The sequence below is a fragment of the Danio rerio genome, chromosome 18, assembly GCF_049306965.1.
Source record: "Danio rerio strain Tuebingen ecotype United States chromosome 18, GRCz12tu, whole genome shotgun sequence".
Classification (NCBI taxonomy): Eukaryota; Metazoa; Chordata; class Actinopteri; order Cypriniformes; family Danionidae; genus Danio; species Danio rerio.
Genome location: NC_133193.1, coordinates 17,691,030 through 17,708,787, shown reverse-complemented (window position 1 = coordinate 17,708,787; position 17,758 = coordinate 17,691,030). Strand labels below are relative to the sequence as shown.

At 34.2% G+C, this 17,758-nt stretch overlaps 1 protein-coding gene across 1 annotated transcript; it reads left to right on the top strand.

The window, feature by feature from the left end:
• Positions 1-1,203: 1,203 nt before the first annotated feature.
• rassf9 (Ras association domain family member 9) lies at positions 1,204-14,255 on the top strand. Its single transcript, XM_001922320.9, has 2 exons — positions 1,204-1,361; positions 12,121-14,255. The coding sequence occupies exons 1-2, from the start codon at positions 1,315-1,317 to the stop codon at positions 13,376-13,378; spliced, it is 1,305 nt and encodes a 434-aa protein (XP_001922355.3). The 5' UTR covers positions 1,204-1,314; the 3' UTR covers positions 13,379-14,255.
• The last annotated feature ends 3,503 nt before the right edge of the window (positions 14,256-17,758 follow it).

Here is a 17,758-nt window from a genome sequence, read left to right as displayed (position 1 = left end):
CACACACACACACACACACACACATATATATATATATATATATATATATATATATATATATATATATATATATATATATTTCCTTATAGTTATATTTTATTTTATTCTATTTATTATTATTATTTCCTTATTCCTTGGCCTGGAAATACATTTAATTGACACAATATATATTTTTTTTAATTTAAGATGTCAAAATTCAGTTTTCGTAATTGCTAGGCTATTATAACCCATCTATCCTAGTTTTAGGATGCAAATGCTGCCATTCCACCTTTGTGCTTTGTTTAGCCCTGTGTACTATTAGTACCTTAAAGGTGCATATTAGCACATAAATTATACTTTTGAGTACTTTTTACGTTTTAGTGCCCAAATTACTGCTTTAGTATAGAAGCACTGTATTATTGAAAGTTTAAACTCCTTTTTTCCTAACCAATTCAAAATGTTGCGGATAGGTTTTATATTATTAGCCCCCCTGTTTATTTTTTTCCCTCATTTCTGTTTAACAGAGAGCAGATTTTTTTTCAACACATTTCTAAACATAATAGCTTAATAACAATAACTGACTTTTTTTCTCTTTGCCATGATGACAGTAAATAATATTTTACTAGATATTTTTCAAGACACTTCTATGCAGCTCAAAGTGACATTTAAAGGCTTAACATGGGTCAATTAAGTTAACTAGCCAGGTTAGGGTAATTAGGCAGGTTACTAAGGAGGTTAGGGTAATTATTGTATAAAGATGTTTTTTTCTGTACACAATTAAAAATATATTGCTAGCTTAAATGGGCTAATAACTTTGACCTTAAAATGGCTTTTAAAAAATTAAAAGCAGCTTTTATTCTAGCTGAAACAAAACAAATAAGACTTTCCCCAGAAGAAAAAATATAATCAGACATACTGTGGAAATTCCCTTGCTCTGTTAAAAATAATTTGGGAAACATTTAAAAAAGAAAAATAATTCAAAAGGGGGTAATAATTCTGACTTCAACTGTATATATGCATATCATATGAGTTTAAAGACGTAGTTTGAACCCCAGAGTTACACATACTAAAACAAAATGTGTAAAAGCACTCGTCCCCATTCGCTCAGTGGCACCAAACAGAGATGCTATCACGATTTTCTCCAGCTCCACTTAGAGTTTTGTCGCCTCCCTCCGTGTGAAGTGGGCGGCCCTGCTTGAAACTCCTCTTTGAAGTTCGCAAGTTGTTCAACTTTTGCCTCCACCAGCACTCAGCAGCACTTTCCTGATTGGGTTTACGCGATCGGTTCTGTTCCGCGATGTTTGGATCCGACCTGTGATCTTATTGACATGCGATATGGCTCCTTTTGGAAGAAACTTTCTGAAGGCGCGTTTGAAGAGCAGGTATGATTCACACCATCCATTTCATTTGAGATTGCGCAGTCTTACCGCCTACTTTTCATCAATTTTTCAGGTACACATTTATTAGGTTGATACCAGTGTGAAAGGTAGAGAAAATACGAGAAGCGAATTAAAAAAAATGTTATTATTGTTTTTGTTGTACTCAGAGCAGTTCGCGATGAAAAACACGTAAAAGTTCTTGTTATGGAATGAAAGCTGTCGTAACTGTAACAACAGTCTCACTCAAGTGTTTCACTGCATGGTTGCAGAGAGTCGAGTTACACTAATGCTGTTTTGCTGCTTGCTGGTGTCTCTCTAGGATGCAGGTAGCTGGCGTTAAGTAACGCCAAATGAGTTTCTCCAAAATGAGTCACTTTTTTTCTAAATATTAAATCCTGCGTGACGCATGTACGTGTCAGTACGTCCGAGTCTGCGTTTGATGTAATCAGTTGGAAAGCACAATGTGGTGTGTTTTTAGCAGTGGCTTGTGTCAGCAATGCATTCTGTTTATAAGTTTTCAAACTGATGTTTACAAATAATTTGTTAATATAATTCTGAGAGTTAGAAGGTTAACATTCGTGTTGTTCTAGTTTGTTTTTTTAAAAGCTTGTAATTTCGGTTTGATTGCTTGAACAAGTGAAGGGTTCTTGATGTAAATTATAAGGACTTTGACACAATAATTATAACTCTATTGAGGGCCAAGAAAGGAGATGAGGTAACGAGCGTGATATTTCATAAAATAAAAAATGTTTGAAGGGACAGCTCACTCAAAAATGAAAAATTGCTGTTAATTTATTCACCTTCAGGCCATCTGTTGTAGGTGACATTTTGTTTTTCAGTAGAACATAAACGATTTTAAGCTGAAACTTTGATCATTGGTGATTCATAAATACAAGTCAACTTTTACTGTCAAAAATAGGCAACACAAAGTTAATACCCATGAATCCTGACAATATTTAGGTGTTATAAAGTAAAACAATTGGTCTATGATGCAAGAAATGAAACCTTATTCTATTATTAATTGGGACAACATGACACCAAATATTATTTATGATCTATAAATTATTATTATTATAATTGGTCTTATTGCTTTTTATGTTGTTCAAAAGATCTTCATGAAAGGTAGCTTCAATAATTTGGCGCCAAAAATATTTTGGGTTATATGAGATGAACCTAATATGTGCTCATAAATTACTGACAGAAAGATTTTTTAGGGGTTTTCTCTGAGGTTTTTCTCATCGAGACCATAATTGACTTTCCCATTTATTTTAAGTGTCCTGGTTTACTTTTGATGTCTCAGTGTTTCCATGTACTGTAGTCTCGTCTACCTGTTAATTATTTAATAGTGTTTGTTGTGGCGTTGATTAAAGAGGATTCTCTCTCAGATAGCTATCCCACATTTTTTTGCATCACAGTTTCTGTTATGTTTTGCCAATTTTTGTCTCCATCTATATCAATGTTTAAGGCTGGACATTTTTTTGCATTTCGAATCATTTTATCACTCTTTACCTGTCATTAGAGTTTAAGCTAGAGATTCTCTAATTGGACATTATATTTTTATGATGCTGTAAAATCACCTTAAAAGCAAAAGCCTTTATAATTATACAAAGAAAAGTGTAATCAAAGGCAATCTAACTTTGTCTTTGCTTTATTTAATGTGGTCCACACGATGTCGATCTAAAACCTAATTTAAACATGGTTCCATTTTTTTGTGAACGTATGCTTCTTTTAAAACTGGAGGTGGTTATTACACTTAACTTAGCTGCCAAAATTGTATATGTATTTTTTTAGCACACCAAACGTAGGGTCAATCTTTTAAGGCCTAAATAATAACCTTCTGGAGCAGCATTATGATTTTTAACTCATATTTTGCTTTGCTATAAACACACTGCTCCACCTAAGGCTCTGGTCACACCTGCGACTAAGATGAATTTTGATTAGGTCACAAGTAGACAAAGGGGATCCCATTCCCATTTACACCTGGTATTTTCATCTTTCATTTTGTTTGTACACTTTAGTTTTTCTTTGACCTATTGCACATATACATCTTTTTTTCTGATCTGTCAATCAAGTATTTAAAAAATAAAGAAGACAAGAGAAAGAGAGTAGCAGCTCTTGTTTCTGCTACAAGACATATATGCTAAAATTGGGTTTGAGTAACAATCAGAACATGCAAGAAAACATTGGCCTTTTAATATGATTTTACACTTTCAAATCAAACTTCAGTTTTTATTTCAGATCGCAAAGTTTAAAACCTGTCTGACTAGCATGCATGCTTCTCAAACATGTCAAGTAATCTGATCAGTCGATGGAGAGTATGTGTTTTGTTTTTGTGGCTGTCTGAATGCATTTGACAACTAGCGTTTGCAAGTCAGTTAAATGCACCTTTAACGATCTCTGAAAGTGGTAAAAAGTGGACACTTCCAAATGTTTCAGATTCTTTTTACGCCTGTATTTAGAGTCATCCTTGTGATTGTGTCGACTAAAATGCATCTTAATGCTGGGTGTAAATAGAGCCTAAAATACAATGAAGATGTTTTACATTCTCAATTTTGCTAATCAAGGACCTTTTTCCCCCCAAAAATAAAATAAATAAAAATAATAAACCATTTTCCTCACAAAATTTACATTGTAAGCCCTGCTCACGCTGGCCATCTAAGGAATAAATTGGAAAAAGCCGTAAAGATTCCTGTTATCCTGGGCTGCCATCTGTGGTCTTTGATTATTGGTTTGACGTGTTTATTGACAGTGGCTTAACGGTCGTTGCAATCAATTAGTCCAATTGATGAAATTCTGTCAGTTTCAGAAGATTTCAGACACTTTACAGCAGAGTGACTTCAGCTACGACCATTGTCAATTCAAGAACCAATAGGAATCTGATATTGCAATCAGCACAACGTCAAACCCAAAAAATTATATGTGGTGAGCCAAATTAACGCTACATATCATATTCGCTTTGAGAAAGTACATATAATTTCAGAAAGATTTACTGAACATGTCACAGATTGGATGATGGCAAATTCTAGATTAGTTTTCTTCTTGCATGTCTTTATTTTCGTTCAGTCTGACATTAACAACTGAGATTTTACAATCTGACATGTGAATCATGTTTGTACAGTCTGCCGAGATATATTCATAAAGGATTAATAAAATTCGCAGAGTGTGAGCTTGGCTTTAGATAGGACTCAGGTAGCATAATGCTACACAATCTCACAGCAATTTGATTTCGTGGTTAATTTGATTTCGTGGCTAATTCTAAAAAATGTTTGTATGGTTTGTTCCTTCACCAATGACGGATGAGTTTAAGAGGGGGTTAGGTACACAACACTTTTTTTAAAAATTGTACATTTGTACATTGTACATTGTACTAATGAAATTGAATTTGCACAAATAAAGCAGCATGATTCCATGAGGAAATGTAACTATTTTACTGTTTGTCAGTCGAGTTGCTAATTTGTTCAAGTTCAGTCATACAAAATTTTACAATTTTAAAAAGGTGGCGTGGCACCCAAACCCCACCCCTAAACTCAGCCGCCATTGGGGGATAAGTAAATCGTACTAAATTGTACGAATGAGATTGTATGGATTCATACAAATTAGCCACTAAACCAAAAAGTTACGAGTTGCCGAATTGCCGCTTGTGTTGAACAAACCACTTTTCTGACAATAAGTTACTTTTCCTCATGATTGGGTAAATGGTATGTTTACCTACACTATAGCATGAAAATGTCACTGAAAAAAAAGCTAATTAACCAAAAGTTGGAAGAACTAAAATATAGCTAATCAGAGGTAAAAGAAAATTAATAAAATTAACTTGTATAGGTATAATTATGAAGACATTTTATATTATTCATTTATTAATTCATTTTCTTTTTAGCTTAGTCCCTTTATTAATCTGGGGTTGCCACAGCAGAATGAAGCACCAATTATCTAGCATATGTTTTATGCAGTGGATGCCCTTCCAGCTGCAACCCATCAATGGGAAACATCCATACACACTCATTCACACACACATACATTTCGGACAATTTCTCTTACCCAATTCTGCTAAAGCGCATGTCTTAGGACTTGTGGGGAAAACCGAGCACCCTGAGAAACCCACACGTACATAAGGAGAATATGCAAACTCCACACAGACATGCCAACTGATCCAGCTGAGGCTCGAGCCAGCAACCTTCCACCCACTGCACCATCATGACACACCCTTTTATATTAAATCAGCAAAAATGTCCTTCAGAGACGTGAAATGATGCTGCAAGTCCATCATTCAGAATGGCTAATGTTGAGTGTGGATTAAACACAAATCCAGCTTATTTTATAAGCTTTTGAAAGCAGGACTCCAGTTTGAACCAATTAAAAACAAATTAATATTTTGAAGAAAGAAATTTATTCAAAATAAATCTGTGGAACTCGTTACTGATTAGTTTTTTCTAATTTACTAATTATTTTTTTCACTTTGCACTCTAAACTTTATATTTCCATTAAGGAATCATTTGACAGGCAGTACCCATGATCACACATCAGCTCTGACTGACGCGTTTTACAACTGCTGCATGAGGTTTAGTATTATACTGTATCAATACCTACATCTTAATGTACTGATATAAGGATCATGAATTTGAGAAAGGAAATATATCACACGAATGGCCCACAAATTGATGTTTAATTTCCCAGGCATAATTTTATACAGCCTAATAAACCTTTATAGACTGACTCTCAGGGAGATTATGTTCCTGGTCCAGACACTGTGTTGAGTCTTTTTGTTGGACACAGTGTGTTCTCAGTGGCAACACATGTGTTTGTCTTTGCTCTGTGAGTTGAGAAGCAGAGTGTTCTGTTCCTTTCACATTCATTGCTTCTCTGACAATGTTTCTGCCCTTGTGATTATTAGGGTATGAAAGATACATCTAATCTAGATTTAAAAATAAGTGTTTTATGCAGTGGACTAACTTGTTCACCCTAAGATTTAAATGAGTCATTACTTACCCTCAGGACATGTAACATTTAGGTGACATTAACCTTCTGACCTTTTTTGTTTAAGGGTCACCCTTGGCTTCTTTACAGTCAAAAGTGATTGAAGACTTGACATGTAACCTTGGTCTTTTTCAGGGAAATCACTAATAAATAATATGATCAATAACAATTTTGGATTATTATTAAATTTTTTTTAGATATAATATTTAAAATACTATGCAGTATTTATACAGTTTTCCCATTATATTTAATATACTAATTATTTATTTGTATTATTTATTAATTATCAATAATTGCTATATTGTTATTATTATCAATATTATTATTATTATTATTATTATTTCATAATCTAAAAGTGGCTTCTGGAGGTGTTTAAAAATAAAAGCTTGTAAAGTCATGTAACCGCCTGATCCATAAATAAATTAATAAAGTAGGTTTTGTAGGTAGGAGAGGTAAGGTTTTGGATTTCCTTTGTTTTTTTATTTTATTTGAAGGTTCTTAAGATCCAGATTACTTAACATGTTCTCTTTAGCTATGTCAGTCATTGAGTATGTTTACATGGACACCAATAATTCGATTTTAATACAATTAAAACAATACTTAAGAGTGTACGATGTAAACAGATTTTTGAACACATTAATCTGACTAAAGTCATAATCAAACTAAAATGAATTCGGATAAAGACATGTGGAGTATGCCTATTTTAGTTGCATTATTAAAGTGTGGTAAATACATGTAAACACCGAAATCAAACCATTACCGTCATGTAGGATTTATGCCGCATTTTGTGACAAGATAGTCTAAATACACACGTCCGTCTGACACTATTCTCTGCACCTACCGAGTCAGTGAAGGACCACAGACACCTGCATCTTGAAGTGTGCAGTTTTTTTTCCCCATATGTTGTGCGGTAGTATCAAATTCCATTGAAACTACACTCTTCCAGCTGTTCATACTTGCATCCAATATCTCGTTTGTCACAGGGGGTGTGCATAAAATGTTCTTAAATAAAAATGCCAAACTGCAGCTAAAGTCGACAAATTAAAAATGAAATACCCGAAATTACATGAAACTCTGGAAGAAAAGGTGAATTCACATAATGCCATTAATCGAAATATGTGCTAAAACGGGATCATGAAAGGAACATTCAAAAAGCAACTTATGTAAACACATATCATAATTAATCATTACTACTTAATCATATATCGTCTTATTCAGATTAAGGAAAATAATGATTACTGGTGTCCATGTAAACAGTCACTTTTAACTATGAAGGAGCAAGTGCGACTTTTTTTTTACCCCTTACAATGTTCCAAACATGTCCATGATTTTTTTGCTTGCTCACAAATTATAATAACCTTTATTTAACCAGGTAAGTCAATTAAGACCCAGTTCTCATTTACAATGATGACTTGGCCAAGAGGAAACGTAAAAAGCAGATACAGTACAAAGCAGCAGAGACACAATAGAATACCTTTTTTTAAAAATGCATATAATAATATATAAAACCAGGGAACTAAAAACAAGCACAGTGATTTTGTACTAATAACTGGATTGAATTTTTAAAGGATGATAGTGGAGCACGATCATATCTGATGTGACAAAAAAACTCCTATTTCATCCTATTCCAATGAAGCATTTACAATTTCAAAACATGAAACAGGCCCAAAGGGTTAAGCAAACCTGTTGGCTTAACCGGTAGTCCTTAAACATTGATAAAATGTATGAGCAAGTCAATGAAAAAAAACATAGGCTGCGTCCGAAACCGCCTACTACTCAGTAGGTACTGCATTTGAATTTAAACATACTACTCGGCCATTAGAGAAGTATGTTATACAGTATAAATGTGAGCAGAATAAATGGAACTCGGATGTACTACATCCACCATTTTGTCATGATCACGTAACCTACCCGTGTGAGTAGCGTCGCTTCGCTCATGAATTCTCTCGCGGGGCATCATGGGATAGCCCACCGTACATATGATGCGCACTTCAGAATCCCGCCGGAAGTAGTAGGTTCTTCTTGCATACTGATTTTCAAATTGAAGAATTTGACATACTACTCGGCTCGTTTGCTGATTTTAGCATACTATAGTATGGAAGTATGCAATTTCAGACAGCCATTCTATTCATCAAGACGGCATTTATTAAATGTAAAAACAATTGTTAAATATTTATTTATTAAATATATATTCATTACTTATTTTATGTAGTTTCAAATGAAATTATTACTCCATTATTACTCATTTCTTTTATTAATATTACCATTAACAATAATAATATTATTATTAAGAATATTAAAAACAATAATAATTAATATTAGAGCGATTTCTTAAGAATCATGTAACTGAAGACTGGACTAATAAAGCTGAAAATTCATCTTTAAAATCACTGCAATACATTATTAGATTATAAATTACTTTTGACTAGTTATTTTATAGTGCAATAACGTTTCAGAATTTTACAATTTGTACTGTATTTTTGATTAAATAATGCAGTCTTGATGAGCAGGATAAGCTAATTTTAAAACATTTAAATATCTTACTGACCCCAAACTTTTTGACCAGTAGTGTCAGACAAAATATTTGGTTACCATTATCACCCTTTTAACCTTTAATCCACAAACTCCAGACTGTTTGCTTTTCTCCATTAGTTTGGAGTAGGCTGCATCTATAAAATGGAATTCATTATGTTCCATTGCCTCACAGTACATGAACTTGTTGGCAGGATGTATGTAACAGGATGTTGCTGGTCACCATTGATTTTCCCAAAAGACAAACACAGGTGCTTCCATCCCCCCTTCATTTGTTTCCTGTACTCATGACAATTTTGGAAAAGACTAAATAGAACAGACCACTACATGAAAACAATATCGATTTCCCACTGCACACTATTCAGACTCTTTAAATGGATCAAAATTGTATAACAAGCCAAGAAATGCATTGTTAAGTCTGCGTGAATGCTTGTATTGTGCTGTAAAGTAGCATATTGTCTGTTTCAATGCGTCTGACATGTGTGGACAAGCTACTGTATACTTTTACTTGCTTATTATGTAAATGCCAGGGTTTCACACTTCCATTATGATGTCATGCCAGTGATGTCATGGCACAGGTGGGATTAGCTGTTAAAAATAACCTTCTATACAGTAAATGTTAGATGTCATACAATCTTGCAGTGAGCTTTTAACTTTGTCAGGCTATTACAATTGACTAGGGCTACAAAATCGCATTGCTTTTGTAATTTATATACTACTAACACTGTATCGAGTGGTCTGCTATGCAAATAGCTGAACTATTTACTTTCGTGTAGAGTATAAGTAGGTGCTTTTTTTAAATATTAACCAACCAACTGCATTCTTGCATGTATATTGCATTCCTACGAGGTCATTCATTAAAATGGTGGTCGTCACCCTTTACATATCTATCCATCTATCTATCTATCTATCTATCTATCTATCTATCTATCTATCTATCTATCTATCTATCTATCTATCTATCTATATCTATCTATCTGTCTGTCTGTCTGTCTGTCTGTCTGTCTGTCTGTCTGTCTGTCTATTCATTTATCTACCTTTCTAATGTGACTATCCATCTACCTTTCCATCTATTTACCCACATACACATCCATCCATCATATTATTTCCATCCATCCATCCATCCATCATTTTATTTTCCATCCATCCATCATTTTATTGTTCCATCTATCCATTTTTTATTTTCTATCCATCAAGCCAGCCCGCCAAAATTGTATTTTTCCATTCATCCATCTATCATTTTATTGTTCCATCCTTCCTTCCTTCCTTCCTTCCTTCCTTCCTTCCTTCCTTCCTTCCTTCCTTCCTTCCATCCATCCACCCATCCATTCATCCATCATTTTGTTCTATTCATACATTAATCATTTTATTGTTCCATCCATCCATCATTTTATTGTTCTATCCATCATCTATCCACACATCCCTCCATCATATTATTCCATCCATCCATAATTGTATTGTTTCATCCATCCATCCATCCATCAATCATTTTGTTCTATCCATCCATCCATCATCCATCTATCCTTCATTTTATTGTTCCAGCCATCATTCATTTTATTGTTCCATCATTCAATCTATCATTTTATTGTTCCATGCATCATTTTGTTACATCCATCCATCTATCCATCATTTTATTGTTCCATCCATCCATCCAAACATAATTTAATTGTCCCATCCATCTACCCATCCAGCATTTTATTGTTCCATCCATCCATCAATCCATCTATCATTTTATTGTTCCATTTATCAATCTTTCCATCCAGCCATCATTTTATTGTTTCATCCATCCATCATTTTATTTTCCATCTATCCATACATGCATCTATCCACCCATCATTTTATTGTTCCATCTATCCATCATTTTATTTTCTATCCATCAAGCCAGCCAGCCATCATTTTATTTTTCCGTCCATCCATCTATCATTTTATTGTTCCATCCTTTCATCCATCCATACATCCATCACTTTGTTCCATTCATCATTTTATTGTTCCATCCATCCATCTATCATTTTATTGTTCTATCTATCCATCCATCCATCCATCATTTTGTTCCATTCATCCATTCATCATTTTATTGTTCCATCCATTCAGCCTTTATTTTATTGTTCCATCCATCATCCATCATTTTATTGTTCTATCCATCCACCCATCCATCCATCCATCATTTTATTGTTCCATCCATCTATTCATCATTATATTGTTCTATCCATCATTTTATTGTTCCATCCATCATTTTGTTCCATCCATTTCTGTATCCATCATTTTATTGTTCCATCCATCCATCGATCATTTTATTCAATCTATCCATCCATCTATAATTTTATTGTTCCATCCAGCCCTCATTTTATTGTTCCAGCAATCCATCATTTTGGCCATTCATCCATCCATCATTTTATTGTTTCATCCATCCATCATTTTCTTGTTCTGTCTGTCTGTCTGTCTGTCTGTCTGTCTGTCTGTCCTGATTTAACTTTTATTATTAGTTTGCTATTTTTATTTATTTCATATTTTACATTTATTATTTTAGTGCATGTTTGCATTTGGTTTTTTAAAGATTATAATTATTTTTTTTTTAGTTTTTGTGGTTTTAGTACTAGTTCACATATATAGTTTTTAAATTAATAACCAAGTAAATTAATTTAGCTTTATCTTTTAATTAAAAAAAGAGTTATAAACGGGGTTTTAGATTTATTCCTGATTAACACTACCTGTTTTTCAAATTAATTTAAGCTTTTAATAGTTTGTAATTTGTCTTCTGATTATTTTAAACAGGGAAGGTTATTAGTCATATGTAATGTTATGCCCTGAGTGGAGTAGAAAATTGTGAAACCGCAACTCATAATCACTACAGATAATTGAAGCGATGAAACATTTGTCATGCAGACGTCTTCTCATCTGAATAATGTCAGCCATTTATTGTGTCAGTTAATCTGAGCTATAAACATAAATCTGTCATCAGAAGTAAGCACTACCAATGAAGCTTAAAACTGTTGAAGCATAAAAAATTGTATTTCACCGCATTTGAAAATACTTGACTTAAAAATTATATATATAGTGTTTTATTATAAAAAGTTTATATTTATTAATGTACTATTTGCATCATCACTTAATGAACTATTAATTTAATGTTATTATGTACAAACAATTTATATATATTTAATGTTGCAATGAAATAGCCATACATTTCTGGTGTGGCAGTAAATAATGAAAATAATCATTATAAAAATAATAAACATTTGGTATATTTCTTTACCAGGTCTAAAGTGGTAGAGGAGACACCAGGGAAGGAAATCCAGGTGCTTGTGTGTCAAGAAGAAAAAGTAGTCTGTGGTGTGACCAAGCACACAACCTGTGCAGACATAGTCAAGGCTTTACTGGAGGATCACAAGACCATACCAGAAAGTAAAAGGCTTTTACATGGGGAACCTAAAGACTTCTGTATCCTGGAGAGGTGGAAGGGTTTTGAGAGGGCACTGCCGCCTCTCACTCGAATCCTCCGGCTGTGGAACGCATGGGGCGATGAGAAACCTTTCATAAAGTTCGTCCTTATGAAGATCAGTGATTTTGTGCCATCATCCAAGGGAGCCAAAAGGGCATCAAAGTCTCGAGGAGCGAGGTCTAAAAGATGGGACCAAGGACCTGCACAGTACGCCAAGACAGTATCAGCAGAGAAGCAAAAACGAATGGTGAAGAAAGCCTTTCGCAAGTTGGAGAAGATCCAGAAAGGAGATACTTCAGAAGGCTCTGAGGAGATTAACAAGCTTATGCAGATGATCATCTCTCAGGATCAGACTATCCGGCAGCAGATCCACCAAATGCGTGAGCTAGATTTGGAGATTGAACATGCAGAGGAACAAATGAGCAGCCCAACACCTCGCTCAAGCATCACAGAAAGTGATGACGGACCGTCTCATTTTGACAACCATTTTCAGGAGTATTTATACACCAGCGATGGAATCGAGCAACTGGATCTACATGTTCGCATACACCAAGAACTCATTGACCAGCTCTCTCAAGATATAGACGTGGAGCTGAGGAGCTGGACTTCTGATTTGGAAGATTTTAAAGGTGCAGCTGCTGCTTGTCCAGAACTAGATGGAGAACCAAACCTCTCGTTGTCCTCAACAGATCTCTTTGAGCTGGAAAACTTACGCAAAGAACTTGAGACAAGCATGAGAGCTGGACTTTCCCTTCATTCCCAAATGCAGGATATTGAGAAGGAACTGCAGCGGAACAAAACATTCTTGCAGTCCCAGAACCAAGAATACCAGCATCTTGTTGCAGAACTTGGTGCACTTGAGGTGGGGGCCTGTCCAGACCAGCCAAACCCTGCATCTCTGAAGACCCAGATCAGGGCCACTGTCTCTGAGCAGGCAACAGGCAAGGTCAGACAGACTTGTTCACCTGCAGATGTGACGGATACAGACTCAGACACTGGAATAAGCTCAACTCACAGTCAGGACTCTTTGTCGCCTTGTGTGGACAGATCACCTCCTCTGGACACCGATGTTTGAAGCTCCAACCAAGAAACACACAGTTTAAAGCAGTGTTTCCCAACCCTGTTCCTGGGGGCACACTAACAGTTCATATTTTGGAAATGTCTTCCTTGTTTGACCCGTTCATTTCAGGTTTTGGAGTTTTTTCTAATGTTCTGATGAGTCAGTTCAGGTGTTTTTGATTAGGAAGAGTTAAATGTGAAGTGCTGGTGTGCCTTAAGCAACAGTTTTGAGCAACACTGTTTTAAAGTTTCAAAATGAATGTCAATGGCACTTGAATGGAAATAGAGTGAGTCTGTGTCGTGCAGAATCCAATGTAGAAGAATCACTAATTATAGTGGATTCTGTTGCTTTTAGCCATGTCGCACTGCTTATATACTCTTCAACAGCAGTTCTCAATCCTGTTCCTTTAACACCTCCTGCAATGTATATTTAGTATGTTTCTCTTACCACTTCAGAGGTTTGTTCCATTTGCTGATAAGTGCCCTGCAAAGTGGACATCACAGAATATTCTGCCGTGCATGTTGAATTCAAGGACGTGACTTCTATGCTAATCACATGATTACGGTTCAATACGATTCACATTTCTGTAATGATTGAAATTGCTGCAAATAGTGTTGTAGCTCAAATATTTTCACATTTTTAATGAACTAACTTAAAGATAAGTTGATTTGGAGAGCAATGAATTTAGGGAACATGTCGATCTCAACACAGTCTTGGAGCTTGTTATCTAAATTAGGTGTGTTAAACACAAGACACATAAATTAAGCTGTGTGGGGGGCCGCAAGGGCCAGAATTGAGAACCAGTGCACTAGAAAACAACCAAATAGGTCTTTTGTGCAAGCATCTTATTACAACCGTTTTAAAGTAAAATGCCCTCTAGCTGGTGTAAAAATAATGATAGTGTCATGTTGCATGTGTCATCACTAAATTACACGGATAACTGTGTTAGCAGAATCGTTGAAATGCAATGTGTGGAATTGGGAAATGGTTCCTCAGCCAATATTCTTTCTTTTTACAGTTCACAACATTTATTTATGCATTTAGTTGAGTCTTTGGAAGATTTAGAGTTCCATAGAATCAATCTCATGATTGTTGTGCTATTATCTTAACTGTATAATTAGGTTGGAGGACAGGTGGATTGTATTTTAGACATGGTGCTGGACAATTCTCAGAATATTTATAAGACCGAAAAACAACTCGATGAAGATTATGTGAAAAAGTGGAACATGTAAAAAAAGAATGATTGAAAATCTGCGTAACTGCTGACAAAATTCCTATAGCTTTTTCTGGGTGAACCATACTTTTCTTTTATGCTGTTAAACTGTAGATATGTTTAAATGCTTAAATGACATGAACTATGAATTCACATTTAGTCATTTAATGTTTTTGTTTCTCCCTCTATATTAAGAATTCATATGCACTTAAAGCCTAAATTAAATTTGTAAATAATTTAAAATATATATATATATATATATATATATATATATATATATATATATATATATATATATATATATATATATATATATATATATATATATATATATATATATATATATATTCTTAATAAGCTGATTTTTAATTTTTTTTAGGGTTTTAATAGTTTAAAAGTAACCCTCTGATTCTGTGTAATTTTTCAATCCTGCTGATATTTATTAATTCTATAATTTTGTGATTTGACAAATATTTGGTTTTCATCAAACCCTATAGTAACATATATACAATAAATATTTATAATGTAAGATTATATCTCAAAAGAAAATTTAAACACTCTTAAAAATAAAGATTCTGAAATTCAAAATGTTGCCATAGAATGCGGATTTTTGGTTGCCCAAAGAACCATTCAGGGAAAGATTTTTGAAAATAACAATTTTTTTCTCTGCAATCAATTTCGTTCAATGGAAATATTTTATGGATGTTCATGGAACCTTCAAAGACAATAACCTTTATTTTAAAGAGTGTAATCTGTGTAAATATTAATAGCATTACAAAAAATATAGTATATGAAAAAAGAACTCTGAAAGAACATGCAGTTGTTTTATATTAAAACAAACCATAGCCTTTGTACAGTATATAGGCTTTACTTTTCAACTTGTTTCTTTTTAAATGCACATTCTGTTAAAAATTAAAATGACCACCTATGCAAAATTAGGACTTTTTTTAAGTATTTTTTTAGATGTTTGCAACTTGGCTTTTTAGGACAGCAGTTCTCTTTTAGTGTTGTCAACAACAGCCACAGTACAAATGTTTCTTTCACAGACAAAGGCTCTGTAAAAAAGTCCATTCTGACATCAATACAAACACGAGAATATTTTAATTCTAACAGGGAAACTTTTATCTTTTTCGTCAGTCAAAGAGACATTTGAGGACATCTTTTTTTTTAAGTAATTGCCTCATCCTTTCTTTAAAACCTGAGAACAGCGGAGTTCTATTAGAGTGCAGTCTCATTGCTTCATTGAATTAATGCAGGGTCTTTAATGCCAAGTTCCTGAAGGGTAACAACGTGTTGCGCTGTTGTCATTCAGCGTGACTCATAACAAATGGGATTTTAAAGAAGGCTCCGTTTTGTAATGCAAAACAAATGGGTTTTAAAAAGTTGCATTATGCAGCAGGCCTTGGTGTTCAGAGGGTGTTAATGAAGGCTTGCTTCATTGGCTCCTTCTGAGTGCCGGCTCGCACTGAGATAATAACCAAATTCCCCCTCATTGGCTCTGATCCCACACAGCACCCCCTGCAGGGTGTTGGCAACACAGAGTCCAAGGGCTCTTTAATGTCTTGACTGTCAGCGTCGTGACTTGTTTACCTCCACTGTCAGTTCAGGAGGAACCAGAGGCCTGCCAGGTCTCTGTCGCCACCGTAATTTCCTTGCGTGAAAACGGCAATTACTGACTTTTATCTCTCGCTAGTGCTGTGGTAGTGTTTCCAGCACTAACAATTACACCGGCCGGTTCATGTAAACAGTCCTTTTTAGATTGTGTTAAGGCAGCTCTCCAATATTGAGCTTTCAATTATGAAAACCATGGCATCCTTACAGGCTGTTTGGCCAAAAATGCTAACGATAACTAAAGTGGCATATAACAAAAGGGAAGAGGGTTGAACTTTTCCATTGCACATGGCAAGCCATTTTAACATAAAAAATAACTAAAATGTATTTGTACTTTCATGCTAGCACTAAATTTTAGTTACTAGTTAGATATTTTTCCATTGAGTAATACTTAATTTTATATTATTATATTATATTTATAACTTTTTTTAAACTCTACTGTTTTTAATCACATTTTTCATTAGCTGGTACTGGTATAATTTATTTGTTACTAGTAGTATGTACTACAAATTACATACTACTACACATACCACATTATTATGTAAGTTTGCATTACCCTGCCGGAAAAATGGAGATGACCAGCTAAAACCAGCTTGACCAGCCTAGCCAAGCTGGGACCCCAGCCAAAACCAGCTATGTCCAGCTTAAACCAGGCTGGTCATGGAAATGGCCCAAATCCCTCTAAAACCAGGCTGGTCCATCAGCTAAAACCAGCCAGCCAGCTTACACACACAAAAAAATATTTTTGCAAAATTGTTGTGAACAATATATACGGATTGATTTTAAACAAATAAATAACATTTAGTAATGTTTGATTTAATTTGATTGATTAAATTCAGCCAAAATAAAAAAAAATTTACCTTAAAATTGTAAATCCGAGGAAATAATTGTAAATCCAAGGAATTATCTTTAAATCATTTTTTATTATTATTATTTTTTTAAATATCTTAATTTTGTACATTTTTTTCAGTGTAGGCTGGTTTAAGCTGTTTTTTCAGCAGGGTAGTTACTCAATGTTAGAAGTAGAAACCTTTTTTACTTGAAATATTTTTTTTTTATCAAACTTTTTATAAGCCGTTGCCAATTTTCTTTACAGGAGATGCTTGTGTAAAAACGCTTGTAGCAGTTCTATGTTAGTACATAAATTATTTACTAATGACAAAGTAGTGTTTATTTGGGAATAAGTGTTATTAAGACCTACTATCTCAATCATGACAGTATAGATAATATTATTAGATAGATTTATATTTAATACATTTTAAAATGGTTTGTCATGTGTATGACATTTTACACTCAAGGCCATCATGTAACAAGACACTTGTATTTTCTTTCACTAGATCAAAGTACCCAACACAAATTCACAAAAAATGTTTTTTTATCCAAGTGATTGGATCATCCTAAGACAAAATATTCCTGCCGCCTGCATCCTGCAGTCTTCAAAAACAGTAGTCCCATTATCTTGTCAGTTTGCCTTGACATTTCCTGAATGGTTAGGGGTGTTTTTCCTCTTCAGTCAGTGATTTGTATGTTAATGTTTCTCTCGTACGCACCAATGAGTTTTGAACTTGTAC